The sequence below is a fragment of the Mycetomoellerius zeteki genome, unplaced genomic scaffold (assembly GCF_001594055.1).
Source record: "Mycetomoellerius zeteki isolate Tzet28-1 unplaced genomic scaffold, Tzet1.0 scaffold98, whole genome shotgun sequence".
In the NCBI taxonomy this organism is placed as follows: domain Eukaryota; kingdom Metazoa; phylum Arthropoda; class Insecta; order Hymenoptera; family Formicidae; genus Mycetomoellerius; species Mycetomoellerius zeteki.
Window position 1 is genome coordinate 3,310,302 of NW_017258021.1, and position 19,067 is coordinate 3,329,368.

The 19,067-nt window shown below is 36.3% G+C and overlaps 4 protein-coding genes across 5 annotated transcripts in view; 1 reads left to right on the forward strand and 3 right to left on the reverse strand.

The window, feature by feature from the left end:
* Nucleotides 1-6,570, reverse strand: Pi4KIIalpha (phosphatidylinositol 4-kinase II alpha). Its single transcript, XM_018461033.1, has 10 exons — nt 5,734-6,570; nt 5,447-5,565; nt 4,822-5,314; nt 4,486-4,751; nt 4,239-4,378; nt 2,169-2,432; nt 1,536-1,856; nt 1,056-1,305; nt 665-936; nt 1-378 (listed from the first exon to the last, which is right to left on the reverse strand). Exons 1-10 carry the CDS (start codon nt 6,095-6,097, stop codon nt 123-125), a joined length of 2,745 nt encoding a protein of 914 aa, XP_018316535.1. The 5' UTR covers nt 6,098-6,570; the 3' UTR covers nt 1-122.
* A 1,154-nt stretch (nt 6,571-7,724) lies between these two features.
* Nucleotides 7,725-10,479, reverse strand: LOC108730901 (uncharacterized). The gene is made up of 8 exons (XM_018460853.1): nt 10,360-10,479; nt 9,831-10,128; nt 9,580-9,733; nt 9,364-9,506; nt 8,694-8,890; nt 8,238-8,625; nt 7,945-8,172; nt 7,725-7,852 (listed from the first exon to the last, which is right to left on the reverse strand). Exons 1-8 carry the CDS (start codon nt 10,474-10,476, stop codon nt 7,734-7,736), a joined length of 1,644 nt encoding a protein of 547 aa, XP_018316355.1. The 5' UTR covers nt 10,477-10,479; the 3' UTR covers nt 7,725-7,733.
* A 419-nt stretch (nt 10,480-10,898) lies between these two features.
* LOC108730864 (zinc finger protein 808) lies at nt 10,899-13,729 on the forward strand. The gene is made up of 3 exons (XM_018460800.1): nt 10,899-11,302; nt 11,386-11,511; nt 12,107-13,729. The coding sequence occupies exons 1-3, from the start codon at nt 11,150-11,152 to the stop codon at nt 13,727-13,729; spliced, it is 1,902 nt and encodes a 633-aa protein (XP_018316302.1). The 5' UTR covers nt 10,899-11,149.
* A 157-nt stretch (nt 13,730-13,886) lies between these two features.
* LOC108730904 (Ornithine aminotransferase precursor) overlaps nt 13,887-19,067 on the reverse strand; it is a 10,713-nt gene continuing 5,532 nt past the window's right edge. Inside the window, exons 4-10 of one of the 2 annotated variants that reach the window (XM_018460860.1) lie at nt 18,446-18,776; nt 17,983-18,366; nt 15,880-16,237; nt 15,417-15,721; nt 15,021-15,221; nt 14,548-14,773; nt 13,887-14,233 (exon numbers count right to left, since the gene is read on the reverse strand). In XM_018460860.1, coding sequence (XP_018316362.1) covers nt 14,067-14,233; nt 14,548-14,773; nt 15,021-15,221; nt 15,417-15,721; nt 15,880-16,237; nt 17,983-18,366; nt 18,446-18,776 — 1,972 coding nt within the window. In that variant the 3' untranslated portion in view covers nt 13,887-14,066. Of the gene's footprint in view, nt 14,234-14,547; nt 14,774-15,020; nt 15,222-15,416; nt 15,722-15,879; nt 16,276-16,334; nt 16,660-17,982; nt 18,367-18,445; nt 18,777-19,067 lie in introns of those variants that run through there. The other variant, XM_018460859.1, reaches the window with a different exon arrangement.

The following is a 19,067-nucleotide window of genomic DNA, read 5'->3' on the forward strand; positions in this document are numbered from 1 at the left end:
TGAGATTTTTTGTCCCAAAAATAGGGAACATTGCTTATTGTGGGTTTAAAATAATATCGAAATAGATTGCAATTTATCTTCAGCATAGACAGACACAGTAGATGATTTCAATCTAAAAGCAATTAACATGCTGCTGTCGAGGTAGATGAAACGTCATCCTGTTTGTCGATTGGACAAGGACATTCTGTGGACGAATCGTCCTCGACATAATGACCTGGCATGGGATAACTCATGTGATAGATCGTATCGCTGACCATTGGCTGTTCTGGAGCTCGATATTTGCTCTTCTGAGCCCATGGAAGTTCCTCTTTAGGTTTCGGCGTCCACGTTTGGTATGACAATTTATTTATCGTTTCGCAGTTGATCTTAACTTCTGGCCTGGATAGAATGCATCGCGAAATCAATGACTTTATAACTCAAAGCATGAAAAGATTTAAAAGACGAAATAAGACGATAATAACCGGCGCTAATTATATGTTTTGTAAATATATAGCTAAATTAAATCAAAGTTAAAATGATAAAGAAATTAATTACGGAGTCAAACAAGTCTTTTTAAGACGTCCTCGGAGGAAAAAGTTTCCTCCTGAGAAAACAAGTTTTCGCTGCATCAATGTCTTTTGGACTGTTTAAATTTCACAATATGTTTTTCGTTTTTCCTTCTCACCTGTAATATTGCATAACGGGTTTGTAACTGCGAACAGGTTTAATCATGTCGGGTTTTACATAAGATAATGCGGTAGTTGTCTCTCCCTCCAACGGTACATCGACTGTGCGGATATTATCAGAGGGGACAATAAGGTCCGGACGTAATGTCGTTTTCGCTACGTATTCACAACGAGATGTCGTATCCGATTGCATTTTAGCGGTTGCCAACATGGTCTTGGTGCGCGGCAGATACGGTTTTTGCTTCTCGGTCCAGACTCGCTGATAACTCAGCTGCGAGATAAATCGCATAAAAATTACGAGAGTTATAAACCAAACTATAAAACTATTGTTCATAGTTTTATATAGCGACCTTTGTATCGCGCGACCTAAGAATAATTATGAAGTTGCACCTTGCTAGTTGTATCGGCGGACATTTTTGCATCGGAGATAGAGATATTGCCGCAGGGAACAAACGGCACCATGCGCTCCACGTTACCCGGTAGATAGCTCTCCTTATAGATGGTTTTATCCGCAAATTTCGCGCCGTAAGGAAATACATATGTCGCGACGGGAAGGAAAGGCTTCTCCACGGAAACCTCATCGTTCTCCATATAGCTTTCGGAATAAGTGGTCTTGCCGCACATCGCGATTTCCGGTGACCTTCAAATATTCAGAATGTCATTTTTTTATGTTACAGAAAATGAGTATGCGAGAGGAATATTTATATAATTGTTACATAATTATATATATATATATATCATTATATTTTAATTTAAAAAATTTAAATATTAAAATTAAAATAATAAAATTTCTCTCTCTCTCTCTCTCTCTCTCTCTCTTTGATTTTATCATTGTCAAAATGCAACACTTTATTTACGTGCAATACGTACTTGTATATCGGTTTCTGCGCCCAAGGAAGGAACTCTTTCTTAATGACGACAAACGGCTGGTAGCTTAATTTTTGTGTCGTCTCTTTAGGAAGTGGCTGGCTTGATGGACGGTATTCTAATATCGGGTTAAAACTAATTACAGGTTCAATAGGCCCTGGAGAAACGTAGGATAGTCTTGCCATTGTTTTGTCGTCCAACGCAGCCAAACTTGTACGAATATTTCCACAAGGTATAATCATTTCTGGCCTCTCCACATGTTTTGCCCCATAATCATGACGGACTGTCGTCACATTTTCCATCGTGTCTGTAGTCGTCACCGGTCTAATAAAATGATTATATTACTCCAAACTTTATCAAGCGATAAAATATGATATTGATTTTCCAAATTATTTTTTAGGTTGATCTATATATTCATAGTTCTTATTTTATAAGACTGTTTTAAAAAAATGTCTTAAGATGCTAATACAGCTCTATGTTCGATATTTATAGTTGATTGTATTTAAGAATGTCTTAAGTACAGACTTAAGATGTTATGAATCAATTAGAGAACCGTTAATACTAAATAAATTCTCTTTTTGCAAAATATAAATATCGTTGCACATATAATAATAGAATAGAGATACTTTATCTTACCTACGTTTTGGTATGATAGGTTCTGCTTTAACGGTCTGCCGTACAGGTTTGTAGGATAATTTGTTTGTTGTTTCATCGAAAAACTTATCAGTACTTTTCTGAAGATTGTGGACGGGCCGAATTGGTTGCAGTCGGGCGCAACGCGCCGCTGCACGATCATTTAGATAAGACAAGTGATATGTCGTTCTGTCTTCAAATTGCGTCGACGGTACCTTGTATAAGTGCTCCGGTGCAAAGGATTTTGCACGTGAAGGCTGCACGTATCTTTTGTACTGTGGTTAGTAATGTAAATGTTCAAGTTATATAAATATTAATAATTGTTAATAATATATTATATATCAGCATATAATATACAAGTGTTAAAATTTTAAAAAATTACACAATCGGACATTAATAATTATAAGTTATAAATACATTAATTTGCAATCTATCAATAAAATTATTATAATGAATAGTCCAACATTGCATACGGGATATCAGACACAATAATAAATTTTTTAATACTATATTATTATTTTAAAAGCATTAAAAGTAATTGATTGAAAATTTATAAGATATTGAAAATATTGACGAGATAATAATTACTTTTGTCTTGCATGGACATGCTATCGTTTTGGTACATGATGCGGCTCTCCTCTTTGAGCAAGGCTCAACAACCTCCATATTGCTTTAATCCCTTTTCTTATCGTAATTGTATATATGTACAATGCACAATTGCATCAATATTATTCTGCATAAACGGTCGTAATAAATATTAAAATATTCAAAATAATATCTTGGAGTCGAAGTTTCATTACATTTTAAAAATCTGATTAATATACGCCTGACACATGGTTCAGAACTAACTTCGTGTTATCCTCATCGTAAAGATATGTCGTTGTGATCATGGTTGTGATCATGGTGCAAGAATATCTACACCATGTTTGTGATATCAGTTTAAAACTTGCATAAAATTTCACATGATTCTATTTCTCTCATGATACCGCGTGTATTACAAAAGAGAAAATAGGTAAAAATACAATTTCATAAAAATTGCGCTAGAAATTCTATTTTGTCTACGTATTCCAGTAGCAATTTCATTTGTACTTAATGTTATATATAACTACGTGGGATTCCTGTTGTCAGTACATATGTGACGTGACGTGACATGCGTATCACAAGCATCACAGTTGTTTAATTACCAAAAAATTTATACAGCGTTTTAATTGTCTAGTGATCAATACCTCGTGGATTGAAATAACTAATGTCACCTTCTCAACGTGTGGAAATAGATGAAAGAAAATATCGTATATTAAAATACAAAGATATTTTTATCTTTCAATTTTTAAGCTGTAGTGTGACATTAGTCGTTCTCTTAGGTATTGATCTACGCGAATTCCTTTCACAGTACCAATTGGCACAGACTACAATGTGTGTGTATGTGTGTGTATGTGTGTGTTTGTGTGTATATATGACGTGTATACGTGTATGTGTGGAAGACACGAGAGACATTTCGTACAACTTGTATATCTATCTTTTTCGTGTTCATGGAGTATATATTATATCTAAATTTCATACGCGCCCTTTTTTACACTTCGTTCGCCTATTAAGCGATTAAAAGAAAATGTGTTTTAACATTATATATATAATATATATTTACTGTATACAATATAGTTGTACGAATATCTTATATCCCGATTAAACTGAGATAGAGAAAGAGATTATAAATATAAGACAGCCTAAAAAGAATGACCGTGTCCTCCCGATTGCAGCCGCATTGCAGAAATAAAACTTAACAGAGGTAGGATGAACTTAGAAAAATAAGTAATAACATTTTTCGCGGCAGAAAGGACAATGACACTAATACCACTGACACTTATTCACGAGCACTTGATTTAAGTCATGAATTCTCGTTTTCAACACCAGGAGAAGAATGGACTCTTGTTCTGGAAGCGCTGGGTAAACGTGTCAGAGAATGAAAACAACCTAGGAGTGCCATTACCTTTGGCCCTAGAGCAAAACAGGGCATGATATTTTGTAACATTGCCATATATCTAAAAATATAGAAGCAATAAGTAAAAAAATATATACTTTTCCACAATTACAGCCGGCATTTGTACCAATTGCACGGGGCTTTTGGCGTCTTTCAGAGCCTGTTGTAAATTTAAAATTTGGCCGCGCATCACACTCATTTGCCTATCGAAGTGATGTCGGTCGAAGCCCTTATCTTGCTGTGGAAATAAACAAGCAAATTATACTTGTGCGAGATTATTGTTGCATAAACAATAAACGGAATGCAATACGCTTATTCTTGTCTCGAATAATATGTACAGCATACTTTAAATAGCTGATACAAATCGTCACAAAGATCTTGTACGAAATTCTGATCCGAGAGTTGTGGCAGGACTAACTCTCTCGTGACTTCACTGAACGGCTGTTTCGCTTGAGTTAACCATGCCCAGTGATAGGGATACGCTCTCCATGAATCAGGATGTTTAAAAGGAAAAGCCAGGCCGTTATCGATCGCTGCGATTTTCACTTCACCCTGTTCAGTTCCATTCTTGCTAACACTAGTATCGTATTTGATCAACCAATTGTCGTTACCTACGAGCGAAATATCAATCGTGAAGAATTTACATAACTAATGTTACTATAGACAGAAGCGAACGTTTACCTCTGTCTGTATTTCTGATGATATAATCTAGGATGACCAAACGCTCAAACTGAAGCTGGAATTCTCGACTCAAGTGCGCCGGCATGGATTCGCTTTCCCATCGCCTCAGCCAGTAATCGGCGTCCTTGTAACCGTCTACAAAAACTTGAAAGGAACCAACTTTCGGCGGTAGACCAATACGATTAAAATGCGACCCCACTGTAGGGAACTGGTCCATGATGGCTTGCTTCATACGCGCCTTCTGACGGTCCAGGCGAGGATAATTGAAAACCTCACTAACGAGTTTCACTACTCTAGTGTTCGGTACAATGCCGAGGCCCAACTTTCGATCGACCAGGCTGGCACCTGCTTCGCTTAAGTACCCCTGATTTGGAATCAAGCAACTTCTGCCGAAACAGCACGGACAGCAGAGCTTGTGCATCCATTTTGTCCATTTTGGATTCAACCTGCCGTAAGGTTCCTCGTCTTTTGGTTTGAACACACCTATAATTTTCTGACAAAACAGTACAGAATCATTTACGTATTGTGTATGGAATCACTTATATATCACTATACTTTACTGAATCAGACGCGACAATATCACCTAATTTTCTTATTTTCAAGTAGATTAGAAGTTGGAGCTTACCCCAGCTGGATTTTTGACAAAATAACTCCCACTGGAACCTTGATATATCCTTTCTGGATAAACTCCATTATCTATTGCACATTCAGCCTGCCATACCAGTTCCGAGAACTGTGGATCATCTACAAATATATATGTCAAACATAATTTTATTTAATGCGATAAGTATGATAATTCTTAGGTCACTAGAGAGAGAGAGAGAGAGAGAGAGAGAGAGATATTATGAATCATCAAGTATACACAGTTATGAAAGGTAAGAGGACACCACTATGTGTTGCAGCTGGACGAACCTGGAAATCTATTGAACGTGACGTCGAGTTCTAAGCGACCGAGGAGAGGCTGGCTCTCCCGGTCGATCCCGGAGGAATCTATGGCTAGGGTTTGCTCGTTGCTCAAACCAGGAATGAATTCGACGTCGGGAAGCAAGTCAGCCGACGACGGCGGCTGATCGTTGTGCAACGACGGATGCTGATAGTGGCTGCTACTGCTGCTGTTGATGGACGCGATGGACAGATCCACCAGCGCATCGGTCTCCACCAGAGCGACGGCGGCGGCGGCAGTGGCAGCTGCAGCGGTGGTAGCTGGGCTGCTATTGTTCTGACTATGGTACTCTCGATAAGGCACGTGCAGTTGCCGTTGTTCGGAGTCGCTCATCACAGACTACTCGCTCTCGTAACGACGATCCCGCTCCGCGAGGATCAAAACGGACCTCGCTCCGGTTAATTCCTCCCGAGTTGACTCGGAGTCGGGTATATCTCTCCGAGCCGATGGATGATTATTACTCTTACGACATTACCGCGTACTGCCTTCTGCCTGTCAGCGACGCGCGCCCGTTCTCAATTTCTCTCGGTTGCTACGGTTATACGTATACGTACTAGCGTGCGAGAAATACGTTAGCATCGTCGTCGATGCGTCATTCGGATCACACGTATTCTCACACACGTAACGTAGCGTAGGTAGGCTAATTCCTCGTAGCTTGCTGTCCACGGCGAGGACGATGACAGAGCGCTAAGGGAAGAGGGGAGACCTATTGCTGCCTATTGCGATCTAACCCGATTAACCAAAATACAGCCCGTCATCCCAGCGGCGGATGCTATCAGCTGATAGGATTACCGCCATGTTGTGTGACGCGTTGCATTTTCTCTCTCTCTCTCTCCTTCTCTATCTTTCTCTCAAGTCTCATATGATCCGCTGGGATCTATCAGGATCTGCTACAGTTATCGCCTTTTGTATTCACTCGCTGCGACATCGGTGTGATTGATTCCGATCCATCTCGATCGGATTTTAATAACTGCGGCAGATGCGAGTGCACTCGCACTTTGGATTCGGAACTCGTTCGTGAACTTTAGGAAGGTTATGATTGGTTATGATTCGTCTAGTTATGCTGGTAGCTAATCATCCTTGTGTCCATTTTCGCTTTTTTTTTCTATATAAATAATAATGGAATAATATATCGTGTCTATAAATGCTTGCATAGAACGATTTTTAATGAAATTTGTTTTAACTCTCTGTTTTTGAGAGGTGTACTTCAAAAGCAAAACTGGGTAAGAGAGTGGGGGGAGAGTAACACGTGTTCGCGACATGTGCGAAAAGTTAAATGTATATAAGAGAGTTTATTGAAAGATATAAAAATAAAATTATATACATAATGATACGTAAGTTAATCAATAAATAAGCAGTGCATGTCACTGACCGGTGATTATAATGCACATTTAAGACATCTTGTGTTCAAGAGAGTTAGAAAACATTTATTATGAAGAGTTAAGTGTTTTTTCTGTGTGTACTTAAAGAACGGAGATAAAATAGGTTGCTTTCTACATTTTTGGAAAATTAGTTTATAGCGATGCATTATCTTAATTAATCTCATTTATCTTATTTAATATTAAAATAAATATAATTCGAAAAGTGCAGGAAAATTCAAAGGAGGACAATTACAAGATCATTTATGTAATTAAAAATTATTAGATATAAATTATGAGATATACATATCTTTATAAATACATAATATTGGCCTATTTCTAATATTGTCTTCTGCGTCGTTATTATAAAACATGCAATCAACCAAATATCGATATTATAGAAGTATGAAATAAATATAAATCAAAATGCTATTAACAGTAAGTTTGAGCAATTAATGTCAAAATTTAAAAAAATTTACATTATAAATTTCTCTTTTTCCAGTGTCAGAGTTATTTAGTGAAATACCCAGTATCATAAATTCTTGTTAAACCGATTGCGCATTCCGTCAATTCTTAGTGTTCGAGGATATATGTATGTAATGAGAACAGCATCATGACGGATTTGATAAAAGATTTCTTATTTTGCTTGATGGATGCTCTTTTTGTAAGGGACGTTTTGGTGTTAGATTCAATCCCTCGTAGTTCACACTCGGGCTACGCGATACGTTTTCTGAAAGCGTACAGAATTGTCATTGTATGTGTGTGTGTGTGTTTTCATCAAACAATATAAGGACTTTAGACATATAAAAAGTCGCAGCAAACCTCTAGAACGTTTCAAGTCTAATTTAGAGTGATGTAGCAATCGAGAGTATAAGGGCGAAAGCGGCTTTCCTTTGAACATGATTTGCTCACACTTTACAGTATGTGCGCGGGGAGACAGCCATCCGCTCATATTGTTCCAAGACTTGCTTAAGTCCAACAAAGTTGCAGGTAGCTCATACGATGGACGATATTCTCGTTTGTATCTCTTAAATAAATGTTTGTATTTGCCTGAAATTTAATTCTTGTGATGTTCACTCTTAATTTCAAAATGACGTAATTTTAACGAACAATACCTTCCATCGGAGATGAACACAATCTCTCATAGAAAAGAATATCATCTGTATATTGATTAAAATTGAAACTAATCTTCGGAGATTGCAGTAAAATATAGTGGTTTGCTATTGATACATTACTCGCGTCGAAATCAATATTATTTATTTTTCGAGATCTACGTTGCTCATTTTTGCATATATTGCCTATTCTCGTGTTCAGTACGCTGAATAGCGTTTGCAAAGGTTTCAACCTTTTGCAAGCATTCTGAACGAACGGCAGACACTGCGATAGATCAGAGAGATTGGCGACGTTTTCATGATGTAATATTTGCAAGAGTACCAAGTGTAGGAGCGACAATAAAGTGGAGAACACAATGGAGTTATTCGCATACAAATTGCAAATTAAATGCTTAAATTAAAAAAAAAAAAGAAAATCATTAATCATAAGAACTGTGTACGAAATTTTTATTCAATTACCTGCTTCTCACATTGTGTATATAATAAATAATTATCGCCACAAATTTCAGGAAATTTGTTTGCTTCGATTGTACCAGAATTCGAGTTTATCCTCAAGATAAGTTTGCATAAATGGTTGCAAGATTTGTCTAATTCGTTCAATTCTTTATTTTTTCTACGTATATATTGGACTTTTTTGTAAATATTTCTTTTCCATACTGCACAGCAAGAAGAAATATTATAAATCATTAATGACTGCATTTAGCAAAGAAAGCAGTTTTGTATTTTACTGTTGTAATCTGTTATTGTAAGATTTTTTAATATTTGTTTATACAGGATCCACCAAAAGTCCCGGGCCGGCTGAATATTTCGGAAAATATGCATTTTTGAGAAAAATGTTTCAGACAAAAGTTGTAGGATTTAAAAAGATCTATTCACTGATCACATTCGCTTGACGGGTGGCGCCACCAAGGTCAGGTCAAATTAATTTTTTTAAATGGTACATCCTTTTTTTTGATGCCAGAATCTAATAGGGACTTTTGGCGGACCCTGTATATTTAGATTCAGTGAGAAATTAAGAGCAAAATCAATCACACATTAAAGAATTTTACAAGCTGCAAAGCTGCCTTTTCTGTGGAGAATGCAGCTGATGAATAAAGCACCAGGAAAATAATATTTATCATATACTAACAGTCTATAATGTTAGAATTTTCGACATCTATCAATCGCTTTTGGATTAATGGATTAGCTGGCAGATCGAGAACTAGCCTTTTTATATTTTCTTTTCTGTCAAAAATTTCAGATTTATACGCATTCAATGTCTCGATCTCATCGCTAAAATATATAATATGATTATTATGTAAGTTAATGTATCACCATTAATTATGAGCAAATAGCTGTGATTTACTTCAGGAAATTATTTGCAGCCTTCAGTGTTTTCTCCATTTTCTTACGAGTGTCTGTCACAACGCTGCATTTTTGCGCAATTGTGTTATTGAAATACGTTATTATTAAACTCTGTATTGGACTCGTACATGGTGCGTTTAACAATTCTTCTTGAACTGAAGAAATCAATTCGGATAAATAATGATTGGTACAAAAATAAAATACCTTCTTTCATACATTAAGCACACAATTAAATTACATATTATTACACACGTTCTCTTTTCATATAAGTCCTAAGAGTGAGTTGCGATAGTTTCCACATAATAATTTGAAACTTGATTCCTCCCGACTGAAGTAAATGGCTTATTAGTATCGGTGGGAAGTTAAGATCAGGATTGTCTCGCGATAAGAGGCACAGAAAGTTTTTCATTTCAACACGATATGTTGCTTCGTCTTTTTTACATGAAATCGGCCATTTGACCATTTGTTTAAACAGTTTTTTATCATATATAGATGATAGATAATACGATACATGCAGGAAGCCCACTGTATTAAGTTTGTTAAACATATCCTTAAAAAAATATTTGTATTATATATATATAAATTTATAATTTATTGTTGAAATTAATACAATAAAGACTTATATCTTTAAAAAAGGGCCGATTGTTCCAACTTCTTGGTAAAGTTTACCCGTTAGGTAAATAGAAAGATTATTCAATCACGTGCGCGGATTGCCAGATTTATCTAACAGGTAAACTTTACCAAAAGATGGAACAATCGGCCTTAAGAAATGTTTTTGTACCTTTCTAAAGTGTTGTCGAAACTCGACTGACGGTGATATGACGTGTGTAAGTAATAATACATTTTTGTAGAATGATGAACTAATGGCTGTAATTTGAATTTCTTTTAATTTACTCATTACGTAGATGTGACTTCAATTAGCCTGTTTCATCTGTGATATTTATTTATGCTATGCGAAGAATGTTAAATCTACACAAATACATAGTTGTTTAAAATATTTTGTATAATGTTTGTATACGTGAAAGGGGTGGTCGTCGCGTCACTCGCGCTGTACTTTGTAGTTGAACTATTTGCACTCTTCCGCACTATTCGTTTTTTCTCTCTCGATATGTTTGTTCACGTTGCTTGCATTTTTTGCACTCACTCAGAATGTCAGACTCTTCGTTTTCTCTTTCTCTTCAATATTTACGAAAATATTTATTTACTTCTCGCTTTGTGCAAAAATTTTTGGAGATTTCAAGCAACACGAACAGACCTAAAGTCTTATTAGCGAGTTTTGGAACAAAACAGCGACGTTTTGAGGTACGGTGGCGATCTCTTGTGTGGCGTAGATGAAACGAAATTTGACAATCGCATGGACGACGTCGCAAACGTCAAAATAAAAACGTAAAAGAGTTCTAAAAAACAATAAGAGGATATGATTGATGAGAAGACCGAAGAAAATATAAAACGAGTAAATGATCAGAGATAATGCAGCAGAAGAATTAGAACAATAAATTAAAGGTACCTACTCTGTAAAGAAAAATCAGAATCGAGCAACATTTTTCGGTTTATCAAAATTCGGCGGAGAGATGTTTATAGTCACGAAAGAGATCGACAGCGAGAATATTAGCAAATTGTGCCGCACGTGCTTGCGAGAAGACGGCGACAAAATGGTATGCTTGTTCGTAGGACCAGCTGGTTCCTCACTCGCCGCTAAATTACGATCTCTCTCTTGTTTGGAAGTAAGCAGCACATTTGTCTTATCTCTCGAATTTAATGCAAGTTTCTCAAGGATTAAGCTTGTATTTTGTCTGAATATTTATAGGTCTGGCAAGGAGACGGCTTGCCTGAAAAGATGTGCGACCGTTGTGTCACCAGAGCGGAATCAGCTCTTTTGTATCGAGAGCAATGTCGTGCTGCTGACAGAGCTTTGAGACAAGCAGCGTTGAAGGTAAAAGAATTTCGTTTTCATCGTAATAATGTATCCAGTCTATGTCCAATCAGCCAAGTTTGTTTGGACAGAACTTTTTTGCAAAACATCTGCTGATAAATTTTGTTAGCAAGAAAGTTATAAATATGATGCAGAACCAGTTATATCAGATGCTGAGAGTCGATCGTGAACTTGAGATGTTGACCAATGAAATTATAAATATTTTAGTTAATTTGCTCACTTGTGATTTTCATTCTTGATTCAAGATACGCAATCAATCTTCCTATTGATGATAAAATATAAAAAAATGTAATAGTATTTATTTACGTGATTTGACAGCAGATGGATGGCAAAAACTGAACAGATTTGCACAGAATTTAACGGATTAAATCAACTGAAATCGAGCAAAGTCTGTATTCGACAGAGTCTGCTCAATTTCTGCAGCAAATGTATCGTCACATTATATTGACATAATGTGAACTTAATGCAGATACAGATTGTACCGACCTGCTGTATTTTTTCTGATCGAATTTGTTGCTAATCTGCTAGTACTCTGTGATACTCTGTGGATAGTTTGCTTACTGGCCAGATATATTAAGAATATGTTCAAAAATAGGTTTCCCGATTGACATCATACACTACTGTTTCCGGCTGCAAGCTCTATCAAAATCAACAGAGTCAAGGATTCATGCCCATACAAAATTCTCATAAAACACTAAAATGTGTGGAATGCGGCGCAGTATTTATGAATTATCAGGAGCTATGTGCCCATAACCGACTCCATTTGCCATTTATTCAGGACAACATACCTATGCAACATATGCACATTGTGGAGTCTCAGAATCCATATCTTAATTTTACTCATATCAGTTCAAATTTTGCAAACGACAACATTCCAGGTACGCAATTATCTCCATTAGTTAGACCAAATATGATGCATACTATGTCATTGAATGAAGAAAGTTCAAGTCGAGCTGCCTGTGCCTTACATTGTTCCTTGTGTAATCACACTTTTACCAATAGAAGACAGTTAATAAGTCACAATATAACGCACAGTACGGAGAGTGTCGACATGTCGTGTGACAATGAAAACATAGAAATTTGTGAGAATTCTAATCATATTCCACAAAATTTAAGTTACGAAAGATCAATTCATTCTGTGGATAATCCTATTCAAAACTTGTCATATCAGCGATCCACCGTGGACGATACTGATGGAATACAGAATATAAACTTTCCGGAAAATATAGATCTTGATGGAGTCCAGGAAAGCAGTTCGGAACGTATGCAAAGTGTAACGATACATTCCGAAAACGATGTGTCGATTGCCGAAAACTTGAGATTTATAAAATCGCCCGGAAAAGACAGGCAACTCGCGATTGAATATCACGGATGCCAAAGTGATGATAATTATAAAGAACCTCTCGATATAAAAACCACGGAAGATGTCCATGCTAAGAAGCATCAGTGTGAAGTATGCTCGAGACAATTTTCACAAAAATCTAAATTATTTGCTCATCAGCTATCTCATTCTGGTCAACAACCATTTAAATGTTTAAGTTGCGGCAAAGGTTACGCATCGAAAAGCAAACTCAGTGCACATATGAGATTACACACTAAAATCAACGTACATCAGTGTAAAGTGTGCGATAAAATATTTTCATATCCATCATACTTGGAGGAGCATATAAAGGTCCATAATAAAAGTAATAATACATCGCAGAGCAAGGATTATGAATGTACGACTTGTAACAAACGTTTTCGGCTTTTAAAAAATTTGAAAGCTCACGAAAGACTCCATACCGGAAAAGGTTTGGTGCAATGTGAAATTTGTGATAAAAAATTTAGTCATAATTATAATCTGAAAATGCACTTGCGAACACACAAAACATCAAAAGTACACAAATGTGAGTATTGCGATAAGCGCTTCGTACAAAAAGGTAATTTGGTCGAGCACTTGCGAATTCACACTAAAGTGAAACCTTTCGCGTGTAAATTGTGCGGCAAGAGATTTGCACAATCGAGTCACCTTAAAAGCCATGAAGCCTCGCACGGTACATTGAGGCAACACCAATGCCGATTATGTGGTAAGAGATTCAAGCTGGCCAATCATTTGAAACGGCATTTAAATTTACACACCGGTACAAAGACTTATAAGTGCAATCAGTGTAACCAAATGTTTTCGCAATCTTTTAGTCTAACGAGACATTTAAAGAAGCATAATGAATCGCATATATAATTTATATTATAATAAATTGTAATTTATGTACGTGTAGACATGTGAATAACTATTATGAATACATGTTTTATAATTATAAGAACTTCTTTTTTGCGCGTGATTATAATTATATATTAATATAGTTATATATAATTATAATTATATATTAATATAGTTGTTACTTTTATTCTCTTACAATTATCTTCATGCTTTCTCAAGAAATCTAAGAGAGAATTCTAAGAAACCTACTGAGATCTTGAACACTTTGGAATAACTGGAATAATACGATAGGTAATCCATTTTATCGTAAAAATTATATTTATCATACAATCTTGATGTATGTGAAATTTTAAATCCTTCATTTGTAATTTTTGAGAACCGTAGTAAGAATGTTTATTCCTTCTCGTAATTGTTCTTCCGTGATCGTTAATGGGGGCGATATTCTGATGATTTGACCATGTGCGGGTCTCGATAATAATCCAGCGTCCCTCAGCTTTAGACAGATGTCCCAACCCTCGGCGAATTCTGTAAGTAAAAGTCACGCTGAATATATCATAATGAAAGTCAATATTTCTTGTTAAATAATGAAATGGTTTAAGAAATGTTTTTAGAAATGTTTAAAGAAACGTTAAATGTTTTTCGATATACGGTCCTATTATCTCTTTATTATCAGTCACGCACAATTATATTATATAGAGTAAATATGTGAGATGAAGTTTGCGAGATATGATTTTAATTTTAAATGTATCAACAAGTATTTTATCTTTATTCATATCACGCAACGAGTTTTTACTTTGTCAATTTATCAGTGATATGAATTCTTTCATGACTTTTGATACCTTTGTTTATCACTAGACCGGCCAGAAGACCGCGTCCACGGAATTCTGTCACAATGTCTTTCGGCAGTTTATCCAATTCTTTCTTTAGAATATTTCCGAGTCTCTTCGCGTTTTCCGCAAGATTCTCCTCCTCCAGAATTTTAACCGCCTCCAAAGCGACTCTGTTTCCAAGCGGACTCCCACCAAAGGTGCTTCCATGAGAACCCGTTTCCAGACAGAGCATTATCTGGAAAGAGACGATCAGTCTGGATTAAAATCCTTATCGTGTCAAATAACTGATTAATATCTATTTATTTCGAGCTACGGTCGATATCTCGTTATCGTGTACGAAACTTCAACAATTTAACGTAAGAAATTTTTACAAATGATAACAGTTGTTAAAATATTTTACATTTTATAAAGTCGCGTATATTAAATGAAGAAATAATTGATTTATTTTAATAATCGCAATGAAATTTTTTTTTTTCGAATACCTGATCATCCGCCAGGACACCGGAAACCGGATACATCCCGCCGGAGAGCGCTTTCCCCAAAATAAGAATATTCGGTCTGTAGCCTTCATGATCAATTGCCAAACGTGTACCAGTTCTGCAAAGACCAGTCTGCACTTCATCGGCAATCCAGAGAACATTATATTTTGTGCACAGTTCTCTTACACGTTTCAGATAACCATCCTAAATAGAAAGTAAAAGAAATGTACATCGTTGATAAAAAGATAACGATATCACCAATTTCCTGTTGATATCTTCAGGAATATCAACAGGAAGGAAGAATATTTGCTCAATATTAATTCTAAAGTAAAAAAAGCGCTTACGTATTTGTTTAATGCTCGCACATTTGCGATGCTATGTATTTTCGTATTAACTCACGGTCGGCACAACGACGCCAGCTTCTCCTTGAATGGGTTCCATCATGAACGCGCAGATATTAGGGTTCTCTTGAAACTTTTGTTCCAGAGTAACCGAATCGTTATATGGCACTGTCTCAAAAAGAGGTACATAAGGACCAAAATCCGTGTAGCAATTTGGATCTGTTGAAGCCGATAAGGCCGCTAATGAACGTCCCCAAAAGTTTCCGTTGGCGAATACAATAGTAGCCTTGCCACTCGGCACTTTTTTGATTCTGTATCCCCAACGTCTGGCTAATTTTATGGCCGTGTCACCTCCTTCAACACCTACAATAAGGAAATAATGAATGCTTTGACTCTTTTGTTTGTACAATAAAGAAAGCTTATGCTTATCGCAGCAGTATCAAAACTTTTTCCGATAATTGTTAAGATACCAAAATTAATTGTTTTTGAAAATATTTTCTTTTTTTAAAGCGAGTCCACACCTGTGTTCATAGGTAAAAACCGATCCCATCCAAGGAGTTTTGTTAGATATTCTCCCAATTCGCCCTGAGGTTCCGAGTAGAAGGCTCTTGACGTATGCGACAGCTTTCCAGCCTGCTCTCTCATTACTTTCACCAGACGCGGATGACAATGACCCTGGTTGACAGTCGAGAATCCTGCTAGGAAATCAAGGTAGCGTTTTCCATCGATGTCCCATAAGTAGACTCCTTCCCCGCGAGAAAGAACAACTGGCAATGGTTTGAAGTGTATACCGCCGTACTTGTTGTCGCGATCGATCACTTGCTGGGAACTCAGAAATCTTCTCTTGTTCTCCGATTCCCTTACGATGCTGAAAAATCTCTGTCTCACAGATTGCATAGCCATATTTTTCCCTCACTCTGAAATATAAAATATTGCAATATTGCCGAAATGTTTTGTCGCATAAGCATTTACGAACCTTTTTTTTTTAACACGAGTAAAACTACAAGACGTCGGAAAATAGGCATCTTCTGATGAAGATTTCAGTAGTCTTGCTTTTATATCAAGGTGAAAGAAGATATGGTAAAAGATACGGCGGATATGATTACTTATTTACTGAAATCGTGCTTGGTACACAAACATTGCGACAGAGGGATTTATAATAAATACCCTTACAGACAGAATCATATCTGATAAAAAATACAAAGTAAAGGCGCCAGCATGCCAAAGTAAACGAATCACGATAAACACACAATACAATACACATGCAAGATTGAATTTAATTTTTATATTAATCGAACCTCGAAAAGAAGCAAAAAATAATGATTGTTACATTTGATTTGAATTAAAATTTTTTAGTTAATGTAATTTTTAGATACTTTTTAAAATTTTATTAATAGAGAATTTGACAGTGATAGAGTAATTTTACTTTAAACAACAAGCTGAAATCTATTAAAACGTTTAATCTGAATAATTTTGCGATATAATCAATTAATCGAAATAAAACGTAATTATCTTACGAATTATTATTTAGGAATTACTTACTAGTTGCAAGCCATGCTTATATGTTTTTCAACACATGTTATCTCTCGTGTTGTTGTATTAGGAATACATTATTTGCTTAGAGAATACTATATTATCGTACAAAGCTATTAATAGCCCAAAAGGGAATAACTCATTTACTACGTTAAACATTTTTCATGAGGTAATAATACGAGCACATATAAAGTGGCTTATTCGGATTTTGTTTACAGAATAGAATATTGCAAGCGACAATAATTGTATTTATTTGCAGCGTTCTGCTGTTTTGTAAAAAATATCCATAATTTTTTTATACATATACGTCAATGCCCTCATGATCGAGTCAACTTCTTGCAGTATGTCATTTGATAAAATTGATCTGTTGACCCTAAAAAATTCCACTGAAATTAGTCCACGTTTTTTAATACTTTTCAGCGAAATTTCAGCATTTCAGAAAAATTTCAGCGATTTTTAGCTGAAAAATTCATTTTCAGCAAAATTTTCGAGAAATTTCAGTTTAATCTCAGCGATTTTTTTCAGTACGTTAGCTGAAAAATTCACTCTCAGTGAAATTTCAGTAAATTTTCAACAATTTCGTTGAAATGTTCCAAAACGTGGAATAATTTCAACGAAACTTTTTCACCAAGGGAGTGATGAACTTTTTCGATATAGCATATGGATTAACGATGTAAATTACTTTTGTTGCACGAATTGTCGAGATAAAAGTCACAATAGACATTCACCTTAAAATTATACAGAATAAGTATATTAGATAAATTAAGAAAATGATGTAAGTATAGTGTATCAACAAATTGTTTTTATTACTTAATTATTATTCGTATTTTTATTAGAAAGATATAATATAATAGCACACGGTATTATAAATATTAAAAGATTCGTTATATATACTTAAGAATAGTCTTAGAAATGATATCCGCGCACTCGCGTATTTGTTCCTCCGTGATAACTAACGGTGGTGCTAAACGAATGATGTGTCCGTGCGTAGGTTTTGCCAAGAGCCCGTTTTCCTTCAGCTTCACGCAGATATCCCATGCGTCGATCTTTTCATTGATGACGATGGCATTCAAGAGGCCCTTTCCTCTCACCAAAGTGACTATCTCCTTCGGCAGCTTGTTAAGCTCGTCTCTGAGTAAGTGACCGACTTTCTCCGCATTTTCGGCAAGTTTCTCTTCCTCTAGGACGCGAAGCGCTTCGAGAGCAATCTTGCATCCCAAAGGATTACCACCATAAGTAGATCCGTGCTCGCCAGGCTTAATTGTGAGCATAACGGGATCATTCGCTAGTATCCCAGAAACGGGATAAAATCCTCCAGATAATGCTTTACCGAGCATCAGGATATCCGGCTTCACGTTTTCATGATCTACTGCGATCCTCTTCCCCGTTCTCGCCAAGCCGGTTTGCACTTCATCCGCAATCCATAGGACATTGTTTTTTGTACAAAGTTCTCGAATTCCTCTCAGATATCCGTTCTTTTCGAGATACAATGACAATTTTAAGGGTAAGGCTCAAAGGTGATTTATTTTTAAACTTTTGCACGTAAAAGTTTACCTTAGGAACCACAACACCAGCTTCACCTTGGATAGGCTCCACCATGAAGGCGCAGATGTTTGGATCGACAAGAGCTTGTTGAAGCGCCGGTAGATCGTCGTAAGGTATGACCTCGAAGCCCGGCATAAACGGTCCGAAGCCGTTGTAGCTGCTAGGATCGGTACTCGAGGAAACAGCGCTCATAGTTCTTCCCCAGAAATTGCCTTCGGCAAACACTATCTTGGCCTGATTCTGCGGTATACCCTTACATGAGTATCCCCATTTGCGAGCCAATTTGCATGCCGTTTCGCCACTTTCCACGCCCGTATTCATCGGCAACCATTTGTCATAGCTGAAGGAATGAATTTTTTTTTAATGTGAATAAATTCGATATGCAGTATCTATAAAAAGGGTAAAAGTTTACATTAGGGGATCCCCCCAATGACCTTGATCTTGACATATGTTGTCAAGGTCATGACCCTGAGTGACCTCCAACAAGTTTTAGCCGTCGCTCGTTATTCGTTAAAAAGTTATTAACAAAAGAAGTTTAAAAAAATAATGTCTCATTTCTGCTATAACGAAAGTTGTAAACCTATGTAGAATCTCGTTTTGTGTTGTAAAGTGTATGTATGGATACAGTGGG